At 33.3% G+C, this 20,171-nt stretch overlaps 2 protein-coding genes and 1 long non-coding RNA gene across 5 annotated transcripts; 2 read left to right on the forward strand and 1 right to left on the reverse strand.

The window, feature by feature from the left end:
- The first annotated feature begins 1,428 nt into the window (after window positions 1–1,428).
- LOC105126214 (protein TOM THREE HOMOLOG 1) lies at window positions 1,429–9,630 on the forward strand. The gene is made up of 11 exons (XM_011027010.1): window positions 1,429–1,763; window positions 1,931–2,021; window positions 2,122–2,174; window positions 2,509–2,601; window positions 2,681–2,752; window positions 5,877–5,949; window positions 6,044–6,089; window positions 7,465–7,528; window positions 7,857–7,910; window positions 8,249–8,326; window positions 9,098–9,630. The coding sequence occupies exons 1-11, from the start codon at window positions 1,599–1,601 to the stop codon at window positions 9,188–9,190; spliced, it is 882 nt and encodes a 293-aa protein (XP_011025312.1). The 5' UTR covers window positions 1,429–1,598; the 3' UTR covers window positions 9,191–9,630.
- LOC105126205 (uncharacterized) lies at window positions 3,091–10,157 on the reverse strand. Of its 3 annotated transcripts, none has more exons than XR_842370.1 (3): window positions 9,842–10,157; window positions 7,372–7,490; window positions 3,091–4,009 (listed from the first exon to the last, which is right to left on the reverse strand). It is a non-coding gene; the product is annotated as an uncharacterized LOC105126205 (long non-coding RNA). The 3 variants fall into 3 exon arrangements; XR_842372.1 differs by lacking the exon at window positions 3,091–4,009 and adding an exon at window positions 4,388–5,282; XR_842369.1 differs by lacking the exon at window positions 3,091–4,009 and having other exon boundaries at window positions 6,572–7,490.
- A 2,326-nt stretch (window positions 10,158–12,483) lies between these two features.
- On the forward strand, window positions 12,484–16,874 carry MIOX1 (myo-inositol oxygenase 1). The gene is made up of 10 exons (XM_011027047.1): window positions 12,484–12,798; window positions 12,937–13,051; window positions 14,892–14,973; window positions 15,145–15,349; window positions 15,454–15,566; window positions 15,692–15,814; window positions 15,978–16,047; window positions 16,139–16,217; window positions 16,321–16,402; window positions 16,601–16,874. The coding sequence occupies exons 1-10, from the start codon at window positions 12,765–12,767 to the stop codon at window positions 16,625–16,627; spliced, it is 930 nt and encodes a 309-aa protein (XP_011025349.1). The 5' UTR covers window positions 12,484–12,764; the 3' UTR covers window positions 16,628–16,874.
- Window positions 16,875–20,171: the final 3,297 nt, after the last annotated feature.

A 20,171-nucleotide genomic window follows, 5' to 3' on the forward strand; every position in this document is an offset into this window, starting at 1 on the left:
TCAAGTTTAGTGCATACCTGAAAAACAACTCCATAGACTTCGATATTACGAGTCTATGTTGATAATTATAATTCTTATCATATTTTATTAAATATAAATAAATAATTTATGTTTATATTAATTAAATATAATAATATAAGTAATAAAATAATATTATCATGTTAGTACAATATTATATTTCTTACATTGCATGAAACAGGTCAAGTCAGGTAATATAAAAGATAACAAAAATGTACATAAAGAGATTCAAAACCTTATATTTAAAATATAAACACTATTAATCTTCTTCTTATAGTTGAATTCTACATCTTCTATCATTTTTTTTTTTATCTTTCTTCATGAAAGCTTATTAATATCTTTATTAATATCATTCCACCGCACGATAATACCTCACTGAGTTAATTTTTGAGGGCCTCCATTAATTTAATATGGTTTTGATATATTAATATTTAAAAAAATAAAAAATATTATATCTTTAAGAAATACATTTAAATAATATTTTTTATTTTTTAAAATTTATTTTTTACAACAACATATCAAAACAATAAAAAAATATAAAAAATAAATTTAAATAAGAAAACATTAAAAAAAAATACAATGCCAACCATGTTTACAAATACATCTTTAAACTTGTTCAGTCACCGGCTACCATTATTGGGAGGCTCGGAGTCACACTTGAATACAACGAAAGACAGAATGAGTTCGTGGACAAGGTGACTTCTGTAGTTTGATCACATAATTATTACATCTCTCAGAAACTTTGATTTTTTTTTTTATATAAATAGTTGATAATGGAAAATAAAATGGAAAACTGATTTGCTTATTGTAGAAGAAGGTATAAATTGGAAGTTGCAGGCACGTGGACAGTTGAAGAGAGCATGGAGCGCCATACTAGCTTAAGATTTTACTTTTTTTTTTTTTTGAAAAGTGTTTTATAAAAATATTATTTTTATTTTAAATTAATATTTTTATATTCTTTAATAATTTTTAAAAATTAAAAAATATTTTTTAATATTTTTTTAAATAAAATATAATTTAAAAAATAACTATAATTATAATTTCAAATAGCGTGATCCAAATACGGCCGGCTACAGCCGGTACATCAGCGTATTTCCCATGAAAAACCTTCTAAAATCGATAACTTCACTATTTTCTCCTTTCTTTTTTAGCTGGCAGTTTTTCACTTTTTTTTGTCACCCCTTTGGTATAGGTACTGTTTGTTACTGTATTGTTGTTTACTTTTTAAATTACTTTTTGTTTAAAAATATATTAAAATAATATTTTTTAATTTATTTTTATACATCAAAACAATCCAAAAATAATTAAAAAATAATTAATTTGAAATAATAAAACTAAATATTTTTTAAATTATTAAAAAAAAAATTAAAATAAAAAACAAACAAGATAAAAATGGGCAAATAACCATTTCCAATAAAAACAAAAAAATTCCTAAAAAAAAAAAGGCGACCAGATTCCATTTTCCTCCCCTCACAATTTTTTTTTTTTTAAATAACACAAAAATCGAGCTGTTTTATTCCTTCTCTATTTCAAGTTGATTAAAAAAAGCAATCGGCGTAAATCAATATCTCCGGCGAGTAATGGAGGAAGGAAGCAGCAGCGTAGAAATGGCCGGGGCGGTGATCGCTTTCAAATTGAAAGAGGCGTCGAGTTGGTGGCAAGATATTAACGAATCACCGGTCTGGCAAGATCGCATCTTTCACGACCTCGCCGCCCTCTACGGTCTCGTTGCCGCTGTTGCTTTTGTACGTCCGCCACACCTCCCTTACCTTTTCTTATGTCTGCTAAATTAGCCCTATATTATCTGTCTTTTGTCAATTTATGCATGCGAATGATGAGTCTTAGGAATTTCTAGGGTTCAAATTGATGAATGGAGAGGTGGCTAATTTGAACTTGTTTGATCGTGTTGTAGATTCAATTGATAAGGATACAATCGAGAGTTCCAGAATACGGCTGGACTACGCAGAAGGTGTTTCATTTTCTCAACTTCCTCGTGAATGGGGGTTTGTATTTCGACATTCTCAAATTTCACGAAGTAAACAAATTTGGTTTTCATTGTGATTGTATTATGTTATATTCACCGTGGTTCATTCTGTATCGCAGTTCGATGCCTATTGTTTGTTTTTCGCCGGAATATAGAAAGCATCCATCCATCGGTATGGGAGTGCTCGACTTTTATTTTTATTTTTTAATAATTATATTGGTTTATAATGATTTTTGATTGGTAAATTTGATGATTTTTGTTACTCAGATTTTCCAACATATACTCCTTGATTCCCCTAGTCTTGCATTCGACTTTTTTTTTTTTAATAATTATATTGGTTTATAATGATTTTTGATTGGTAAATTTGATGATTTTTGTTACTCAGATTTTCCAACATATACTCCTTGATTCCCCTAGTCTTGCATTCGACTTTTTTTTTTTTTTTAATAATTATTTTGGTTTATAATGTTTTTTGATTGGTAAATTTGATGATTTTTGTTACTCAGATTTTCCAACATGTACTCCTTGATTCCCCTAGTCTTGCATTCTTCACAACATACGCTCTTTTGGTTCTGTTCTGGGCAGAGATTTACTATCAGGTTGAGTTTTTTTGGCAGTTTAGTTAATTAATTTAATATCTGGTCCAACTCTGTTATGACTTTGACATATATTAAACAGGCACGTGCCCTATCTACTGATGGACTCAGGCCAAGTTTCTTTACAATTAATGCGGTGGTTTATGCCATTCAGGTGAAATTTCTCCTCCATTTTTTCACTATTAATCGAAGTGAAGGAGAGGATTCGAAGTCGAATACCTTCTTTGTGGAAGCTAGTCAGCTTCATTAAAGGCGTGATATTTACTGTAATATTTTGCAGTTCTTTTTGTTACATTCATCTAATTGTTTTGAATGTTATTGAAGAGTATTGATTAAGGCAAACCCTTAATCAGGAATATTCTTAGATGAACCCACACAATAACTCTGTAAATACTAGATACTGTGATTTAGATTATTTGGGTGACCACTTGTGTGTAGATATTTCGTCTTTTACATGCAAAGGAGATATTATCTTTTACCTTATTTGGCAGATTGCCTTTTCATTATTAACGTTTCAATTATTTCAGAATCAGATACATGAAATTTTTTTGAGGTTTGCATATTTCAACCCATTAGTGTAACGACTAGGAACAATTGGGATATCTTGTGATTTGTTGATGAGGTAGCACTTAGTATTGTTGCATGGGATTCCAGGCATGGAATCTGAGGATTAGGGATTGAGAAAGTGATCTAGCATAAAGAGCATGCCCAGCTGAGCGGGGAAAACTGGTAAATGGAGATGGTGTGTTGGAGTTTCTGATGTCAATTGGGTTTTGTTTGGTTTAGAAGTCCTATGACTTCATAATCGGTTTTGATTTTTAGATATGAAGATATAGAACTGAAGATCAAGTATAATAGAAGTGACGGATGCTATGATTTCATGGAGAACATTGTTTTTCTTGTCATGTTGCCCCGTTGACAAAGATTTTGATAAGAAATCATAATGACCTGCCGTTGATGCAAACTACTAATTTGGATGTCCTATAATTGATTGCCTTGACAGTGATGGCTGGTTGTATGGAATTTTTTTCATGTGTACATGCAAGCATGTATGTTTCTGTATAGTCCTTTTTTTGGAAGTTAATGATTGTTGACTGGCAAGTCCAGTAGGTCTGTCGTCTGTTTTGGGCTTCCTTAAAGCTTATAAATGGGCTTTTTTTTGTGAAATAATGGAATTATGCACGAGTATGACCAAAATTTACCTTTGTGCTGTCTCTTGCCCACTTTTCAAACTTTCTCTTCACACCCTCCCTTATTCTTCATATTTTTCTTCTACCTCGTTATCTTCCTTTTTTAAGTTCTTCATCCTGTTATGTTATTTTTTGAGAGGTATGGAGATGCTTTGAGCTCTTGGTCTTGTCTTCTTTCCTTTTCCTTCACCCCCTCCTCTTTTTATATGCTCGCATCTTGCCTAATCAAAGGATCAAGGTGAAAATCTCATTTTATGCTTTATTGAGGGTTGCAAACTACAGCTATAGCATATGATGCCAAGGTTTCAATGCGATCATTAGTAAATGCAAGTATGAAGCAACTGGTTAATTGACACAAGGAATGCATAAAAATGTTTTTAAAGTTAGACATGTAGATTTTCTTACTCCATATCAGGTATCAGGTACTATGAAACTTGCGATCACATTTCTAGACACCCTCTAATGACACTGAAGCGTTGATGACAGCTAGGGAGTGTTTGTTTTCTAGGTCCAACTTGCTTTCCAAACTACTTTTTGCTTGAAAAGGCATCAAATTGATGCTTTTTTAGGTGCTTTTCAATATTCTTGATGTGCTAATGTAAAAAATGAAAAACAAATATGAAAAAACATCATTTTAATGCATTTTCAATTAAAATGCACTTTTGAAAAACACCTTGCGCTGCATTACCAAACACATACTTGGGACCTTCCTTTTCCAATACTATCTTTTACAAAAGAAGTTACGTTTTTTACTACTGTTGCTAGTGGGTGTTAACTTGCTTGTGTTTGTAGCTGAACTGATAAACTAAATATGTTAGCAATTTCTTTGGCATATAGATTCCCATCAAAAGTGCTGCTAGTGTTCATTGTAGATGCTTCTCTGAATTTTTGAATTATGAAGTTGGAAAATATGTGGTGTTCTTGGTCAAAGCCTTTTTTTCTCAACTGGTGAAACAAATTGTCTTTTTTGGGATTCTCAGAAATTGATATTTTTGTAACCTGTTGCATAGGTCATTTGAGACTTGGTTCTTTTACTTCCAATTTCAGTTTTCACCTCCCTTGTATTTTGGACCATTTGAAATTGTGTTTTTCTGTTAGGTTTCCATCCATTTTAATGACAAAAAAAGAGAAGCATTAAATCCCCTTTTGTTTCTCTTTCTCCTGTCCTTTTCTTTTCTCCACCCTCCTCTTTCACTTTTCTATCTACCCCCCCCCCCCCCCCACCCCCCACACTAGCCACCACTTTTATCCTCTGTCCTCTTTCCCTTCCTTCTGCTGTTATGTGTCTAATCTTTGTACAAATGTCGGTTTTGGTCTTGTTGGGATTTTGCGTTTTGGAGATGTTGGTGGTGGACAAAAAGGGTAGTGCTTGTTGACGATAATATCAGTGCTGTTTGGGAGATTGGTGATCTCCTCCTCCTCCTCCTTTTACATGTCTTGAATTTGGGACCATGTTTTGAAGATGATGATGATGGGGTCTTCTTAGGGAACATCCTGCAATTCTTTCATTATTTTGTATTAAAAGAGAGAACGGGAGTAATAAATATTGTTTGATGGCTGGTGAGAGGGAGAAGAAAAGAAAGAGAAGGAACAAAAAGAGAAAAAGAAAGGAACAAAAAGAAAAAAAAAAGGATTTGATGTTTTTTTCCATTAAAATGGATGTAGACCTAATAGGACCCAATTTCAAATAATCCAAAGTACAAGGGAGGTGAAACCTGAAATTAAAAGTACCGAGACTAGGTCTCAGATGACCTAAATTTCAAGGGAGGTTAGGCTTGTTTAGCCTTTTTTAAGCCCGTCATTTAGTCCGGATCATAATCAGGCTATGCATAGGAACATTTGTAAGATTTGTTGAAGGATTGAGAATTTTATTTGATACTTTATGGACTATCTGTTTATATATCTGGGCAAGTTTTTCAGTTATTACTGGACTGTTTGCCAAATTCTTTGCAGGCCTGGTTTTTGATTGCTGGTCCATACTTATGGGCACACTGGGGTATTGCTGTATTGACCACTTTGCAAACTGACCAGAATGATCTGCAGCATATTAACTTTAACTCTGGTTTTCTTTGATTTAATCAATTCCAGATTGCTATGTGGTTGGTGTTGGCTTGGAAAAATATTCCGATTGCTGTCATCCTATCAAAGATGTTCTTTGCAGGTTCTTTACTTTACACAATAAACTTCTCTGCATACCTGATAACTCTCTAGTGGTAATCCAGACAGTTTGTTCTTAACATCAATATTCTTGGCAGGTGTGTCTTTGTTTGCAGCCCTTGGTTTCCTACTCTATGGAGGAAGGTAACACACTTCTGTTTTTTCATTTCTATATATGCCTGATGCACAAGCAAGTTCAATATATGCAGTGTGTCATATAGGGTATTAGCACTTGGAAAATCTATAAATGGTATTTAAATTCTATATGAATGTTATCGGTGGGCATGGACTGAGCCCCTATTCTATGCTATTCAACATATTTATTTATCAGAATACTCAAAGCCATGGCAGTGTTTCAATTCCCAGTACTAAATTATTGTCAATGACACAGAAATTAGTGATACTTCCATTGGGCATTGATATAGGTTCAGATATCCTTTAAAATGCAACTATCCTTCCTGTCAATAACTATTTCTTTGTGACATCATATCCATCTGGAAGTTTCAGTGCTATGTTAATTGGCTTGCAAAATTCATGTGTCATTTCACCATTCTCTTACCTGGAATGAGGCGTAAAAGTTAATTTATTCCAGGTCTTAGACGGATCCATATCTAGTTCCTAGTTACTGGTGGAGATTGGTTAGGTTGACAGCACGTTGTTTTTTTTTTTTTTAAAAAAAAGAAGCAATTGTAGATCTTATTAGACATATTTCTAGGGTAGCAAATGCCAGCTGCTATTTACTTTGATGATTTGATTTGATGGGATGGGATTTTTCTCCAAGCAAGTTCTGGTGGAATTTTCTTATAAAGGGACTCTGCTGGAGCAATTTTTTAGGTGTTGTAATTGTTGCTTAAGTTGTGTTAGTTTCTGGGCATATTATCATGTTTCATACACCACTATGAAAGATGCTCTCAATGCTCGGTTCATAATGGGTTGTGAGAATGAGATGCTTTCTGTGGCCTATCCCATCTGCTATCTTATTTGACTAGCCTTCTTCCTGCAGAGGAAGTTAGACATTAACCATAATTGCCAAAAAAAACCAAGAAGAGATGGTGGGTTCTGTCATCTCTGCTGCTGCATCAGATCTGGCTGGCAAGATTGTCTGACTTGTCTATGATGTCTCCAATTGTTAGGATCCTCAAGCTATTCGTGTAGTGCATTTTGATCATCTTAATCCTAGGGTAAACATTCAGCCAATAAATTGGTTCCTTTATGGATCCAATCATGGTTGTGTTTTTCGTGGAATGGGTTGAAATAAAGTCTTAGCTGCTTGGGACTGCTTTAAAAGTTTTATGAGGATGCCAGTGGTTGCTGCTTATCTAGTTATCTCTGTTTAGAGAGCTGTGTTTCTTCTAATTGCAACAGTTTGTGTTTGCGCAGTCGTGCAATATGATGAACTTGTATGTGAAAGCCTTTTAGCATGTACCTTTGATTCCTCTTGTTGCTTGATTTTGTTCTCCTAGAAGATAAAGCGTCTTGCACAAGTATATGTACCTTCTGAATCGTCATCTTTTGGCAGGCTCTTCTTAATGTTGCAGCGATTCCCTGTGGAATCCAAAGGGAGGCGTAAGAAATTGCAAGAGGTAATTATAGTTTAGAAGTACGTTTCTGTAAATCAAGTTCCTGAGTTTCTTGCATCATGATGTGTTAGTCATGCAAATGAACCCGGTGTGTATTATATGATTCAGATTAAACAAATTACTCAAACTTATATTTACAATCTAAACCCTTTCAAATCTCGTATTAATCAACTACCTTGATACGACCCCTCCCCTATCTTGTGATGCCTGCTGTGGTAGAAAATATTTTCCATTAGACTATATGATTTTCTTCTTTAATATATCTGTGTACATGGTTTTTTCATTTATCAAGTGTTTTTCTTTTCTTTTGTTTGGTTTTTGTTTTGAACAGGTTGGCTATGTGACCACCATATGTTTTTTATGCTTCCTCGTTAGATGCATTATGGTGAGTTTATATTTATGTTTTTGCAGATTCTCTTTTCTACCCTTGACTTTTGGGGGGAAGATGCCTTGTATTGGAAAGAAGTTTTAAAATGGTCAACTAAGTGCTCGCATGAGAATTAGAGTCCATATTTCTGTTTAACTGTTGTAAATGACAATGTTTCCTTTAAATTGGTTAGCTGTTTATTATTAAATGAGAAATGGAGTCCGTATTACTTTATGTTCCTTGTAAATTGGTTACCCCTGAAAGTTACATTTGCTCAGCAAACTCTATTTGTTTCATGATGTCTAGATCTGAAGTTTCTCATAAGTTTAGCTTGTACTGTTTTTTTCTCATGCTAGATATGCTTCAATGCATTTGATAAAGCTGCAGACCTTGATGTGTTGGATCATCCTGTTCTAAACTTCATATATTACTTGGTAAGTTTGCAATGTTTTCATACAGACAAGCTAGTGAAAGTTTGTGGCGTGTTTTGTTTATCAAAACATTAATTTTAAAGGCTGCTTCATGATGATTTTCTCACTGGTAGCTGAACATAAAGTCAAAAGGTGCAGACACACACATCACAAACATCAAGAAAGTTCCCCTTTATCAATCTTCTCATCGAATTATCTATAGCTGTTTGCAATTTTTTTCTGGTTTATGAGATGAAATTTCTGGATCTATGGATGTTGGAGAGTTTGAGAATGATAGGAGTTTGGTGTTCCTAAAGAACCTTGTTTGAACGAACAGCTCTGCTGTGCTGGAATTTATATCAAATATTGTTTTGAGGTGGCTTGGCATTGTATTTGGTGATATTTTGTTGTGAAAAAATAATTTGTGAACTTAGAATTCCATATGCTTTTGAAATTTGAATAGAATCATGAGTGCATCTCTGGATTTCCACAGGCGGTTTTTTGAACCTTTTGCCTTTGATTCTAAGATTTCATTTCCTCATTGCATCCTTCACAATATTCAATGATTCCTGGTTGAAGTGGACTTCTACACAATGGCTCTTGCTTTCTTTAGTTTTTGGTTTTTGGGATTTTTTCTCTAATCTAATTATGTGAGTTGTATATCTGTGGCTAGCTATGGTGTTTTGATTGCATGGTTCTGCTGTTTGTTTTTGAACCGCTCAGAAGTGTAGTTTCTATCCACCTCTTAGAGAGAGTGCTTTTGACATGTCTGTCTTTCCATGTTTTTCCTTGCAGCTGGTGGAGATTTTACCTTCAACTTTGGTTCTTTTCATTTTAAGGAAATTGCCTCCAAAACGTGTTATCACACAGTATCATCCCATACGTTAAAAGAAATGGATGTAAGTGTATGATGGAATGGAGATCTCAAGAATGGCTTTAATGCTTCCATTCATTTTGGAGATGCTGTGATCTTACAAAGAAGGGACGGACGGGGTAGAGCCAAAGTGAGTTGTTACTTTGGAATCTGCAAGCTATTTTTATAGATGTAAAATGTCACTTATTCTTGGTAGGAGGCCATGGATGTGTTGAAAAAGCAATGACCTTGTACTGGAGTATTTCTTACAGTTAGTGTTCTAATCTCTGCTTCATGTCCCGTGTTGTATACTCGATGCTCTGTTGTGTCTACAAGTTTGCAAGCAACAATACATGCATATGAAAATAGTAGAAAAAAGTTGTTTGTTGTACCATAGGCTTGTGTTTCTTATACTGGATTCTGTAAAAAGTTCTTCAGTGCTCTGTGTTCTGTGCATGGATGGGTATTCTCTCTACACCTTGTCTAATCTGTTTGTCCTAACAAGCCTTAAAATCAACTCTAATGGGCCAATTGATCTTGAAAATCATAGTAAGCGAGCAAAAATTTAAATTGAGCTTTCGGAAAATTTCAGTTCTCGTGAGTTTCTCATATATATAGACAAATCTAATCATGAAAATTCTATTAGAAGCATTCATGAAAGTTATCCACAGCTGAGAACAACATACCTGGTATATTTCCTGTGCAAGAACATCTCTGAACTGGTGGTGCTGGTTCTTCTGCCCACGCTCTGCTTTGATTCTTTCACCAAGCTAAATGATCTTCTTTGTGAGGAGTTTGGTCTCTTCAAAAGGAGTTTGAGTTTTACGAAGTTTGACTGGTAGATAAATGTCTGTTTGGTTCCGAGCTCTTTCTCTCTGGTCTTAGTAGCATTTTGAATGGTAGGTTTACAGGCATATGCTTCACGCGTATGTTTCATTCTTCAATTACAGACATTTGCGCATTGCTTTGCGTTGCGTTGCGCGCGGTTTCATAATATCTATTGCCAGGTTCACATTTTCACTGAGGTCTAGAACCACAGGAGCATATAAATAAAGAGAGAAAAGGCCCGGTTATAGGCAAGAATTAAACAAGATAAACAAAGAATAAGATGGTGAAAAAACAAAAAAATATAAATTATGATGCAAGGCTCGAAGGAAGCGTATATTTTTGGGCTAGGCCTAGGACCAAGAAGAATAGTTTGCTGTTTATATAATATTAATTATTATATTACAATTACAATTGTAATTGTAATTTTATGATATAATTATAAAAGAAAATATTTGGCGGTGTTTATACAATGTTTTAGTATTGCTCATATACTCACAAATCATTATTTATTAGATTTTTTTTTTTGCATTCCAATCTTTTTAGTTTTTAAATTTTATTTTTCAATCATATAACTTAATTTTTGTAATTGTCCTAGACAATTGAGAAATGAGAAAGATGAGAGAGAAAACTTTTGATTTGCCATTAAAAAAATCTATGATCTTGGTGTTATCAAGTTAGTCTTCAAAAGAGGAGTTCAATGAAATGATTTGAGTTTTAAATTGAATTAAAAAGGCAAATCAAAGATGTGTTTGATTTAATTTTAAGTATTCAAACTAGTTTGATTTTTTTATGGTTGAAAATGAAATTTAAAGGTTTCACTCGTGCATGTGAAGACAAATTAAAAGATGGATTTTGAGTAGAAATAACCTAGAATTTTAATTTTTTAATAACAAGAGATGTCTAAGAAATAACCAGGTTTGATGATTGGACATTTCAAGTCTATGCACAACTAGCATGTTCTTTCAAGTAAAAGTATGACTTAATTTTTGAGTTTTTAATTAGCATGATCTGGCTTTTTTTATTCTCTTTTATTTATTTATTTTTATTTTTATTTTTCCAAAACTTTCTAATGAAATCTACCATAAAATTGGATGCAAATCATTTAATTTTTTTTGGTCCGCTGGTTTTACACTGGATAATAAAATCACGATTTCAATCAGTATTTTATTCAAAATTGACAACCTTCAATCGAGCTATTTTGTTGCTCTTAGAAGGATCATGTCTCGTGCTATCTTCATCTTCATGGCAATCTCCTATCAATCTCAAACACATGGGTAAAAAAAAGAGTGCTCCGTAATCTATCTCGAGTCAACCGAAATGATTTGACGACCTTGTTAAATTTATCGAGCACGTTGATACTAGCGTCCTGCACTGTATGTTCATCAATCGAAGCTGAGTTTTCCGTGGATAATCTGATTCTAGACTCGATTCTATATATAACTGATGGAATTCTCCATCTGTCAATGCAATGATCCAATCTGACGATGGTTTTGATTGTTTATCCGAAACAAAATGAGCCAATGTTTTATTAGTGCCATGATCGAATTCCCATCAGAAGGTGGTGTCATAGCGAGTTCCAGGCACGGATATTTTCTTAAATCTAAGGCCATTTATATTCACCTTACAGTGATTTCTTGAAATAAAACCCAGTTAACACTTTGATTTTCTTCCTGAAATGCATATCGAACCTGCGAGCTGCACTCTCGAACTAGCTCACAGAGCCGCAACGGACGGTACACGAGATTCATCGACCCTCAAACAATCATTTATAAGCTGAACTCAGAACTCGGAGTCCATCTCTAAAAATCCACCCACGTACCTATAGATTTATCACCTCGTGGGGAAGCAATTTCCAGCCCCAATGCAAAAAAGCCCATAGCTCCGCCTCGAGACGAGCACCAATCTATGTGGCAATGTTTGGAGCGGTTGCCGAGTCCATCTTCCAATGTTAGTTGTTTTTTTTTTAAATACTGTTTTCAATATTAAAAAAAAAAAAGTAAATTACTGTTTTCGACTTGAGTTTGTGATCTGAGACTCACCGACGTAAATTACTGGTAGTTTTAAAGAGAGGAGGGACTTGGTGACAATAATGGTATCTACACATGTTCTGAGATAAAACATGAAACTGCATGGACTAAACAATTAGCGATCCACATTTTAAATTAAAAAAATAAATGTAACGCCTTCCAGCCAGAATTCCCAGATAAACAGGAGCCAAAAACTGTGAAATCTAGGAGTGAGGTCATTGTCATTTGAGTAGATGCCACGTCAAGTAGGTCCTAATAAATAGTTCGAGCTTGCTTAACAACCGCTGATTAGAGACAAAAAGGCAGTGAGTCAGCAATGACAAAGAGAGAGATAAGAGAGAGCCACAAATATCTCCGAAAGCAGATGGATTTCTTGCTTGACAGCTAACACAGAATAAAAACAAAATACATTGTCAACCTGTCATCCAGCTTGCACTGCATGGCTCTCATACTGCTATAGATTTCGTGACAGACGTAAGTAGATGCTTTATTTTATTTGTAAACTAAGATTAAGATTTTCAGGGAAGGACGGAGTCCTTCCCAAGAAAATGTGGCAAGGACTTGCATCCTGGGCTAATCTCAGGGAAGGACTTTCCGGCTATTATAAATTCTCACCAGTTTTGTTTACCTAAAATGCACCGCATCTCCATTCCTTCTAATCCTTTACCTCTATCTAACCTCATCCTCCTTCCCTGTTATACTTAGTTTCTCTGCTTTCTTTTCTTTGGCTTCTTCCTTCCCGATTCTGCTGCAGATGACTATCCTCTATGAGCACCCTCCAGCTTTTGGTAGGTTTCCATTGTTCCTCTCTCTCTCTCTCTCTCTCTCCTTCATTAATTATCTTCAAGTTCATGTGTGCATAAGTATATATCTTGTTATTAATTGCGTTCGTGTTGATTAATTATTTCATCCACGTTAATGTCTAGGAGTTGAGCTCGAGGAGAAAAACATCCCAGTTGATCATGATGGCCAGGAAAATGAATTGGTGCTGGATGGAGGATTCATTGTGCCCGACGCCAACTCGTTTGGTCACACTTTTAGGTCTCCATCTAATTATTTCCTTTTCTTTTAATTAGTGAGATAAATATTTTTATTTTTATGCCATTTCGCGAGGCACCCAGGCAGTGGTTTCAGCTTTTTATTGCTATAATCATTTTCATTATTCCGGATGGGATTTGGTTCGTAAGGAGGAGGTTAAATGGATTTTAAACCAGACAGCAAAATGGTTTTTATTCCTCTTTACGACAAAAACTTGATACATCTTCATAGAATTTTCGACTGTTTCCTATGAGCTGTCACTTGAAGACCTTCGAGGGAGTAAAGTACATGGACGTACTTAGCTTCCTCGTCTTTTATGGTTTAATTATTCTGGTCATGTGGATTAAAACTAGATTTTCTATTATTTAATAAAATCTGACAGGAAAATTTAGTTAGGATCCATGTTATTCACGACCGAACTAATGATCGAGCCAACCAGGTGACTAGTTAGATCATAGGTTTGTGCCAGCAAACGGATCGATCTCTAGACATGGCTACCAGATTCGATTCACAGTCCCCGATCAAATCATTTAATTATAGCTCAATGTGTCGGATCAACATGTTTACTTATAGCATGTCGATTATTATATTAAAACTAATTTCTTTTATGTATGATGACGAAAAAAACTTAGTCAAGAAAAAACGCCAAGGTTTGAATCTTACTCCAAGCGATTTGATTTTTTCTTTTTCAAAGTCAATTCTTGACCTAGTTAAGAGATAAGTTCGAAGTCAATTAATTTCTTTTTCTATCCAAATCCAAATCCAAACCTGACCCAGATCCACTTAATGAATTTTTCATCAATCCATTAGCAAGCTGAGTTTGACAGCCAGTCTCTATATGAAGTTAATCAGTAATAAATAAAAAATTAAATGTTTTATAAATTAGATCAATCCCTAATATAAAATCATTTACATTTAAATCCCACCATGCAGGCGGGTATACTTGTTTGATTTAGTTTGGTTTGAAAAATAAATAAGGAGAGTTGATTTAAACTAATTCGGTGATGGATTGATTTGATTGAAATTAAAAAATCATTTTATTTTTTAAAAAAATTCAATAACCTGTGTTATGTGCCGGGTCGGTTTTAATAACAGCAGTGCTCCTATGTATACACGAGCAAAAAAAAATAAAAATAGAAGTTATAGTCAGCATGATTTATATTATAAAAGATGTTTTAAAAGGAATACGAGGTTTTTAAAGTAAATTGTCCTTATTTTATCTTTATTCTAGTATTTAAGATTTAAAAATTATAGGTAGGCCAAGTTTTATTGTTTCAGAACAAATAATAACCATAACAATAATATTTTTATTAAATTAAATTTTTTTTTTTTGCTAGGAATGGAATATATTGTTATTGTAAATCTTTAATGTTAATTGTAATTTTTAAACAAGGCTTGTATTTAGTGGATGAAGACCACGGTAAATAATTAACTTTAGTGAAAAAAAATTATAAATAAAATCTATATAAAATCATTTACGCGATAATTTGAGTTTTCTTAATAAAAATTCAAAAAATACTAAAAAGATCTTGCTTGGATGGACTGTTGTAACAAATAACATTCCATAAATATATGATATGTTGATGGGCCGGTCCGCATGTATCCGAAGTCCAACGTAAAGTCTAGTTGATCCAACTAGACAGGCCTAAGCCCACAAGCTTCCTCTCCTCCCTCTCCGGGCTCCGTCGAGTCCATCAAACAATTAGACTTCTATTTAATCAACTATTCATTTAAATTTCAAATATTTATTGCAGCTACTAATATTAGAGGTTTGCCTCCTCCTATTGTAGTGTCTCTTCCTTTATTATTTACAGTGTCTAATAACTTGTGAATTATGGAACAGGGATTATGATATAGAAAGTGAACGTCAAAAGGGCGTGGAGGAATTTTATCGAACAAATCACATTAACCAGACTTACGGCTTTGTATGCTACTCTGCCATATATGTTTTTCCAGCGGATGCTAGATATATTATAATTAACAATTTGCGAGCATCAAATTCTCCATTTGAGCAAAAGTAATTGATGATATTCATGGACATTCCTTTTCTTATATATGTGTTTTTTTCTGGGTTTCCTGTGGTAATAAAAATGCAGGTAAAAAGGATGAGAGAGGAGTATGGGAAATTGAATAGGGTGGAAATGAGCATATGGGAATGCTGTGAACTCCTTAACGAATTTATAGATGAGAGTGATCCTGATTTGGATGAACCTCAAATTGAACATTTACTGCAGACTGCTGAAGCCATCCGAAAAGACTATCCCGATGAGGACTGGCTGCACTTGACTGGCCTTATCCATGGTATAAAAAATCATGGCAGCTTAAGCTATGAAAATTTGAATACTTGTGCAGACTTCGATTATTAATAATCACATCTGATTAACTTGCCTCTTGATGTATTTTAGATCTTGGAAAGGTTCTTCTCCATCCTGCTTTCGGGGAGCTTCCTCAATGGGCTGTTGTAGGTGACACATTTCCTGTAGGATGTGCCTTCGACGAGTCGATTGTTCATCACAAGGTCTGCTCTTGATCATCCGATCGATAGAAATGATAATTTCTTGTTGGTCCAACATTCTTCGTTAATTCTTTTTTCTCCCCCTCCCCGTGCAAGTTTCTAATATAATCTGGGCATATTGGTATCAGTACTTCACGGAGAATCCAGACTGCAACAATTCTGCTTACAACTCGAAATATGGAGTATATTCAGAAGGTTGCGGGCTTGACAGAGTGTCGATGTCATGGGGCCATGATGACTACATGTATCTGGTACTCATTTCTGATTTGGTTTTTCTTGTAACAATAAAAATCCTTTTCTACCTGCTTATAAAGAAAATAAAAAAGAAGGGAACGATACTGTTCTTTCTAATTGTGATGCATCGAAGATTAAAAATTCAGACAAAAATCTCATTGAAGTTATTGATCATTACAGGTAGCCAAAGAGAACAAGACCACTCTACCATCTGCAGGTCTTTTCATTATAAGATACCACTCTTTCTATGGTAAGTAGAAAAAAGATGGATTGCTTTTAAATGTGTTAATACTCTAATTTATGGTACAATATTTAACCATCGAATATTGTCTTATTTGCAGCTTTACACAGGGCAGGGGCATACAGACACTTGATGAATGAAGAAGATGTTGAGAATCTGAAATGGCTCAAAATATTCAAGTAAGAATCTTCGAGATGGATCCTGTCATTGGATTTTGTGATATATAGGATTCTATTCAACTATTCAAGGGATAAATATTCTGTTTTGTGCTGTAATATGCAGTAAATATGACCTTTACAGTAAAAGCAAGGTGCGGATTGATGTTGAGAAAGTGAAGCCATACTATCTCTCACTCATTGAAAAGGTAAACAACAGTTGTCGGTCAGAATAATTTTCTATGAGATTTATATGGGAAATTAATTAGTAAACGTTGGAAAAATTATCCCTTGAATTATTTGGTATAACATTTCTTCACAGCCAAACTGGGAGCCTGATTATCATGAAGTCTCTCATAAATGCCAACTTTCTTGTTCTTGTTTAATCCTTCTATAATTTATTGCAGTACTTTCCTGCAAAGCTAAGGTGGTGAATCGGTCAGGAGCTGGATACAAGACAGTGATCGTCCTGGCAGTGGTTTTGTTTTGTGTTTTTTTTATCTTCCCTGTTACGGGGCTGGTCTGCGTGGTTGGAGATTAGGTAGCCGTTCCTTGGCTTTTAGTTCTTTGTAATAATCCGAGGCAGGTCATCCATATGTGATTGGCTTCCTGGAGAAATGGAACCCTACAGTTTAGTAATGGTATCTCCTTCGAGATTTCAATCTCGTTTTCTAAAATATCTATGCTTGAGGGTAATCCTATACATGCTTTGGCATCGATGCATAAGCTCAATTAACCATGAGAATTGAGCATTGGCGTGGCAATTTCACTGGGTTAATCACCTCTTCAATATCACCTAACTTGGCTGTATTGGAGTCGGAGCGAAAAGATACAAGTTAAAAGGAAAATAATATTTATAAATACAAAAGACGCATATACAATCATGCTAATCATTGATGATTTACTATATAAATTTATATTCTTAAATCACATGTATTAATTTCTAGACATGGTTTAGAGAGAATAAGATTATTGGTTGTATAAGTAAGATTTTCTACATGAATTTATTAGGATATGATTTTATAAAGTGCTATAAAAAATAAAAAGAAATATCGAAAAAATCAGGTTAATTAACAGCGCTACCTAACAAGTGAAAAAGACCCTTCACCTAGACCGATACGACTAATTGCCATCCCTTGGCATGACCCTCACTTTTAGCTAAATCACGGCCTCTACTCGTTTCCTCGACATCATTCCCGTCCTCCAAGTCGTGTCTCTTGACTGTAAGATCTGGTTGTTGTCCCGAAACAACCGTGACAAATACGAGATACAAACATGCTTTTTTAGGTTGTAAGGAACAGGTTCCTTGATCGGAGGGGATATCGAGCAACGTGCTGTAGTGGCTCCCGAAAAAAAGAACAGACGCGACTCGAGAAGATACAATACATGATTGAAATGTTTTTCTTCGAAGATTATCGGTATAAACAATTCATAATTTGGTTTCCTCTCGTCGTCGGCAGAAGGAATAATTTTGTATGTTAGCTTGAGGAAATTGGACAGAGAATTCGTCAAGAGAAGAAAGCCAAAATGGACACCTTATACCGACTAAACATATGAGATAACATAGAACAGCACGCCGCCTCTTTGAAAATTTTACTTCAAATTAGAATTAGGTGGAAAAGAAAAAATAATAGGGTGTTTGATAGTCAGTTTTAATATGCTTTTTTTAAAAAAAAAATTATTTTCAAATTATTTTTTTAATTTTTTTATCGTTTAATAAATTATAAAAAAATAAAAAATATATATTATTTTAATATTTTTTATTTTAAATTAATAATTTTTTTATTGATTTGATGTGCTATCTCAAAAATAAATTAAAAAATATTAGCACACTTTTCAATACCGATTGAGCTGGTGTCGTAGAAACTTAAGAAAATAATAGCCGTGTAATCCAATTTAGTGTCCGTCGTGCTCTCCAGTCAAGGAATGCAGTTGTGGTTGAAGACGCAATTTGCAAGCTGGGTAGGTAGGCGGTTGGTTTTTATTTTAAGCCCACCATTCTATCTCTCTTGTTAGGTGTATTTATGTGCCTATGACCCTTCAGTTGATTTGATGTGAAGGTTTTTTATTTATTTATTATTATTATTATTATTAAAGGTTTGTTATTTCTCTTCACTTCTACGTTTTAATTGGATGCCACCGGTATTTATGAGTTAATAATAACTTTTATTTAAACCAATTTATTACGTCATGTGGTGCTAGAAATAATTAGACAGTCATTCATGTTCTTTTTTTAAATAAAAAAATGCCTTCATTTTGGCCAATTTTTCCTTCTCTCCCTCCCTCCCTCTCGCTAAATAAAAATATAATAAATTAGAAGGAAAAAAGAGCATAAAATAATGAAAAGACTAAGCTATAAAAAAAAATAAAGCACAAGAATTAAATATTTGATTTTTTAAATCACTAGGGCAGACTGATTATTATTTTTCTGGCCATAGGAAATAAGTGAGTAGATCATTCGATTTAGTTGTTGATTTATTTTATTTGTTTTTTCTGAACAAAAATCAAATCACACTTATACAGGACTAGATTATATGAATTATATGTTGAAGTAAAACTTTTTTAATTCAAGATTTATTATTTTTTATATTTTTTTGAAAAAATAATTTTTTAAAATTTTAAACATGATTAAATTAAAAACAAACAACTATAACATGAAACAAACCAGATCAGACTAAATTACAGTGCTTTGATATAGTTTTTTGGTTCAGATCAAAAGACTCCTCGGTCATGGCTCAATTGAATAATTTATAAATCTAGCTATGAATTCATCCCAGATCGATTCCCTTTGGTATCACAATTTTTTCATTTAATTAATTTTAAAATAAAAATAAAAATCACGCGTGAAAGAGAGGGTGCAGAAAGTGCCTTTATGCATCTAGTTTTGTCTCGAGCACAGCTGTTTATTTATTGACCACTACCGTCTCCTGCATTCTTGCCAATGCAAATTGATTTCTCATCACAGCTCAGCATGCCGTAGAGTTCTACCTCTCTATTTCTTCTAAGGCGTGTTTTGGCGAAGGTGGCTTGCTCTGTGCTGTTTCCCTGTGCCGTCTTTGACCAGCACGATTAATTTACTGTTGGGTGTGTTTATTTGTATGTTTTAAAAATATTTTAAAAAAATTTAAAATTTATTTATTTAAAATTAATATATTTTTAATTTTTTCAAATTATTTTAATGTGCTAATATTAAAAATAAATTTTTAAAAATAAAAAAAATTATTGATATATATTTTAGCATAAAAAATTATTTGAAAAACAACCATACTTCCAAACAAACTCTTATAGAATATTATTTTTTTTAATAATATTTTTTAAAAATATATATTTTTGTTTTTGTTTTTTATTTTAATATTTAATTTATTAGAAATTAAAGTCGGTGATTTATTATGATTTCTTTATACATGGTTAGCTTGATTTTATAATTTGTGTAGTGAGTTTGACAAATTAATTCAATTTTTTTTATCTTTTTAATTAACATTTGAAAAAAAAAATATTCTTTAATATTGGTTTGGTTAATAATTAGATTTGATAATTTATTTTAGTTTGTTTTCTATGAAGTTATTCTGGTCTCATGGTTCTTGTTATGTATTTAACGGGTTAATTTAATTGACTTGAGTTTTTTTATTGTCAAATTTTAATTGATATTTTTTTAATTTGATCCTTCTATATTAAATTGATTATGAATCATATTTATGATTTATTTTTATTTATTTTTTATGAAGTTATCCCAATTTTATGACTCAGGTTACATGTTTTACAGGTTAACCGGTGTAGATTGAGATCATTTTATTGTGATCTGTCTTTATATTGAATTTTTTTCAATCTCAACTTTTAATAATAGATCTATTGAAGACTAAACTTTATAATTTTTTTATTTATTTTTTATGAGGTTATTATAATCTCACAATCTTGGTCGCGGGTTTAGTAAGTTAAGTTAGGTTAACTCAGGTTTTTTTTTGTTATTTTTTCACAAAT

Source organism: Populus euphratica, unplaced genomic scaffold (assembly GCF_000495115.2).
Source record: "Populus euphratica unplaced genomic scaffold, PopEup_1.0 scaffold1.1, whole genome shotgun sequence".
In the NCBI taxonomy this organism is placed as follows: Eukaryota; Viridiplantae; Streptophyta; class Magnoliopsida; order Malpighiales; family Salicaceae; genus Populus; species Populus euphratica.

Coding starts and splice junctions, on each gene's coding strand:
- LOC105126214 (XM_011027010.1), top strand. CDS start 1,599: ATGGAGGAAGGAAGCAGCAGCGTAGAAATGGCCGGGGCGGTGATCGCT. Junction 1,764..1,930: donor TCGTTGCCGCTGTTGCTTTT/GTACGTCCGCCA, acceptor ATCGTGTTGTAG/ATTCAATTGATAAGGATACA. Junction 8,327..9,097: donor TAAACTTCATATATTACTTG/GTAAGTTTGCAA, acceptor TTTTCCTTGCAG/CTGGTGGAGATTTTACCTTC.
- MIOX1 (XM_011027047.1), top strand. CDS start 12,765: ATGACTATCCTCTATGAGCACCCTCCAGCTTTTG. Junction 15,350..15,453: donor CTTGACTGGCCTTATCCATG/GTATAAAAAATC, acceptor GATGTATTTTAG/ATCTTGGAAAGGTTCTTCTC. Junction 15,567..15,691: donor AGTCGATTGTTCATCACAAG/GTCTGCTCTTGA, acceptor TATTGGTATCAG/TACTTCACGGAGAATCCAGA.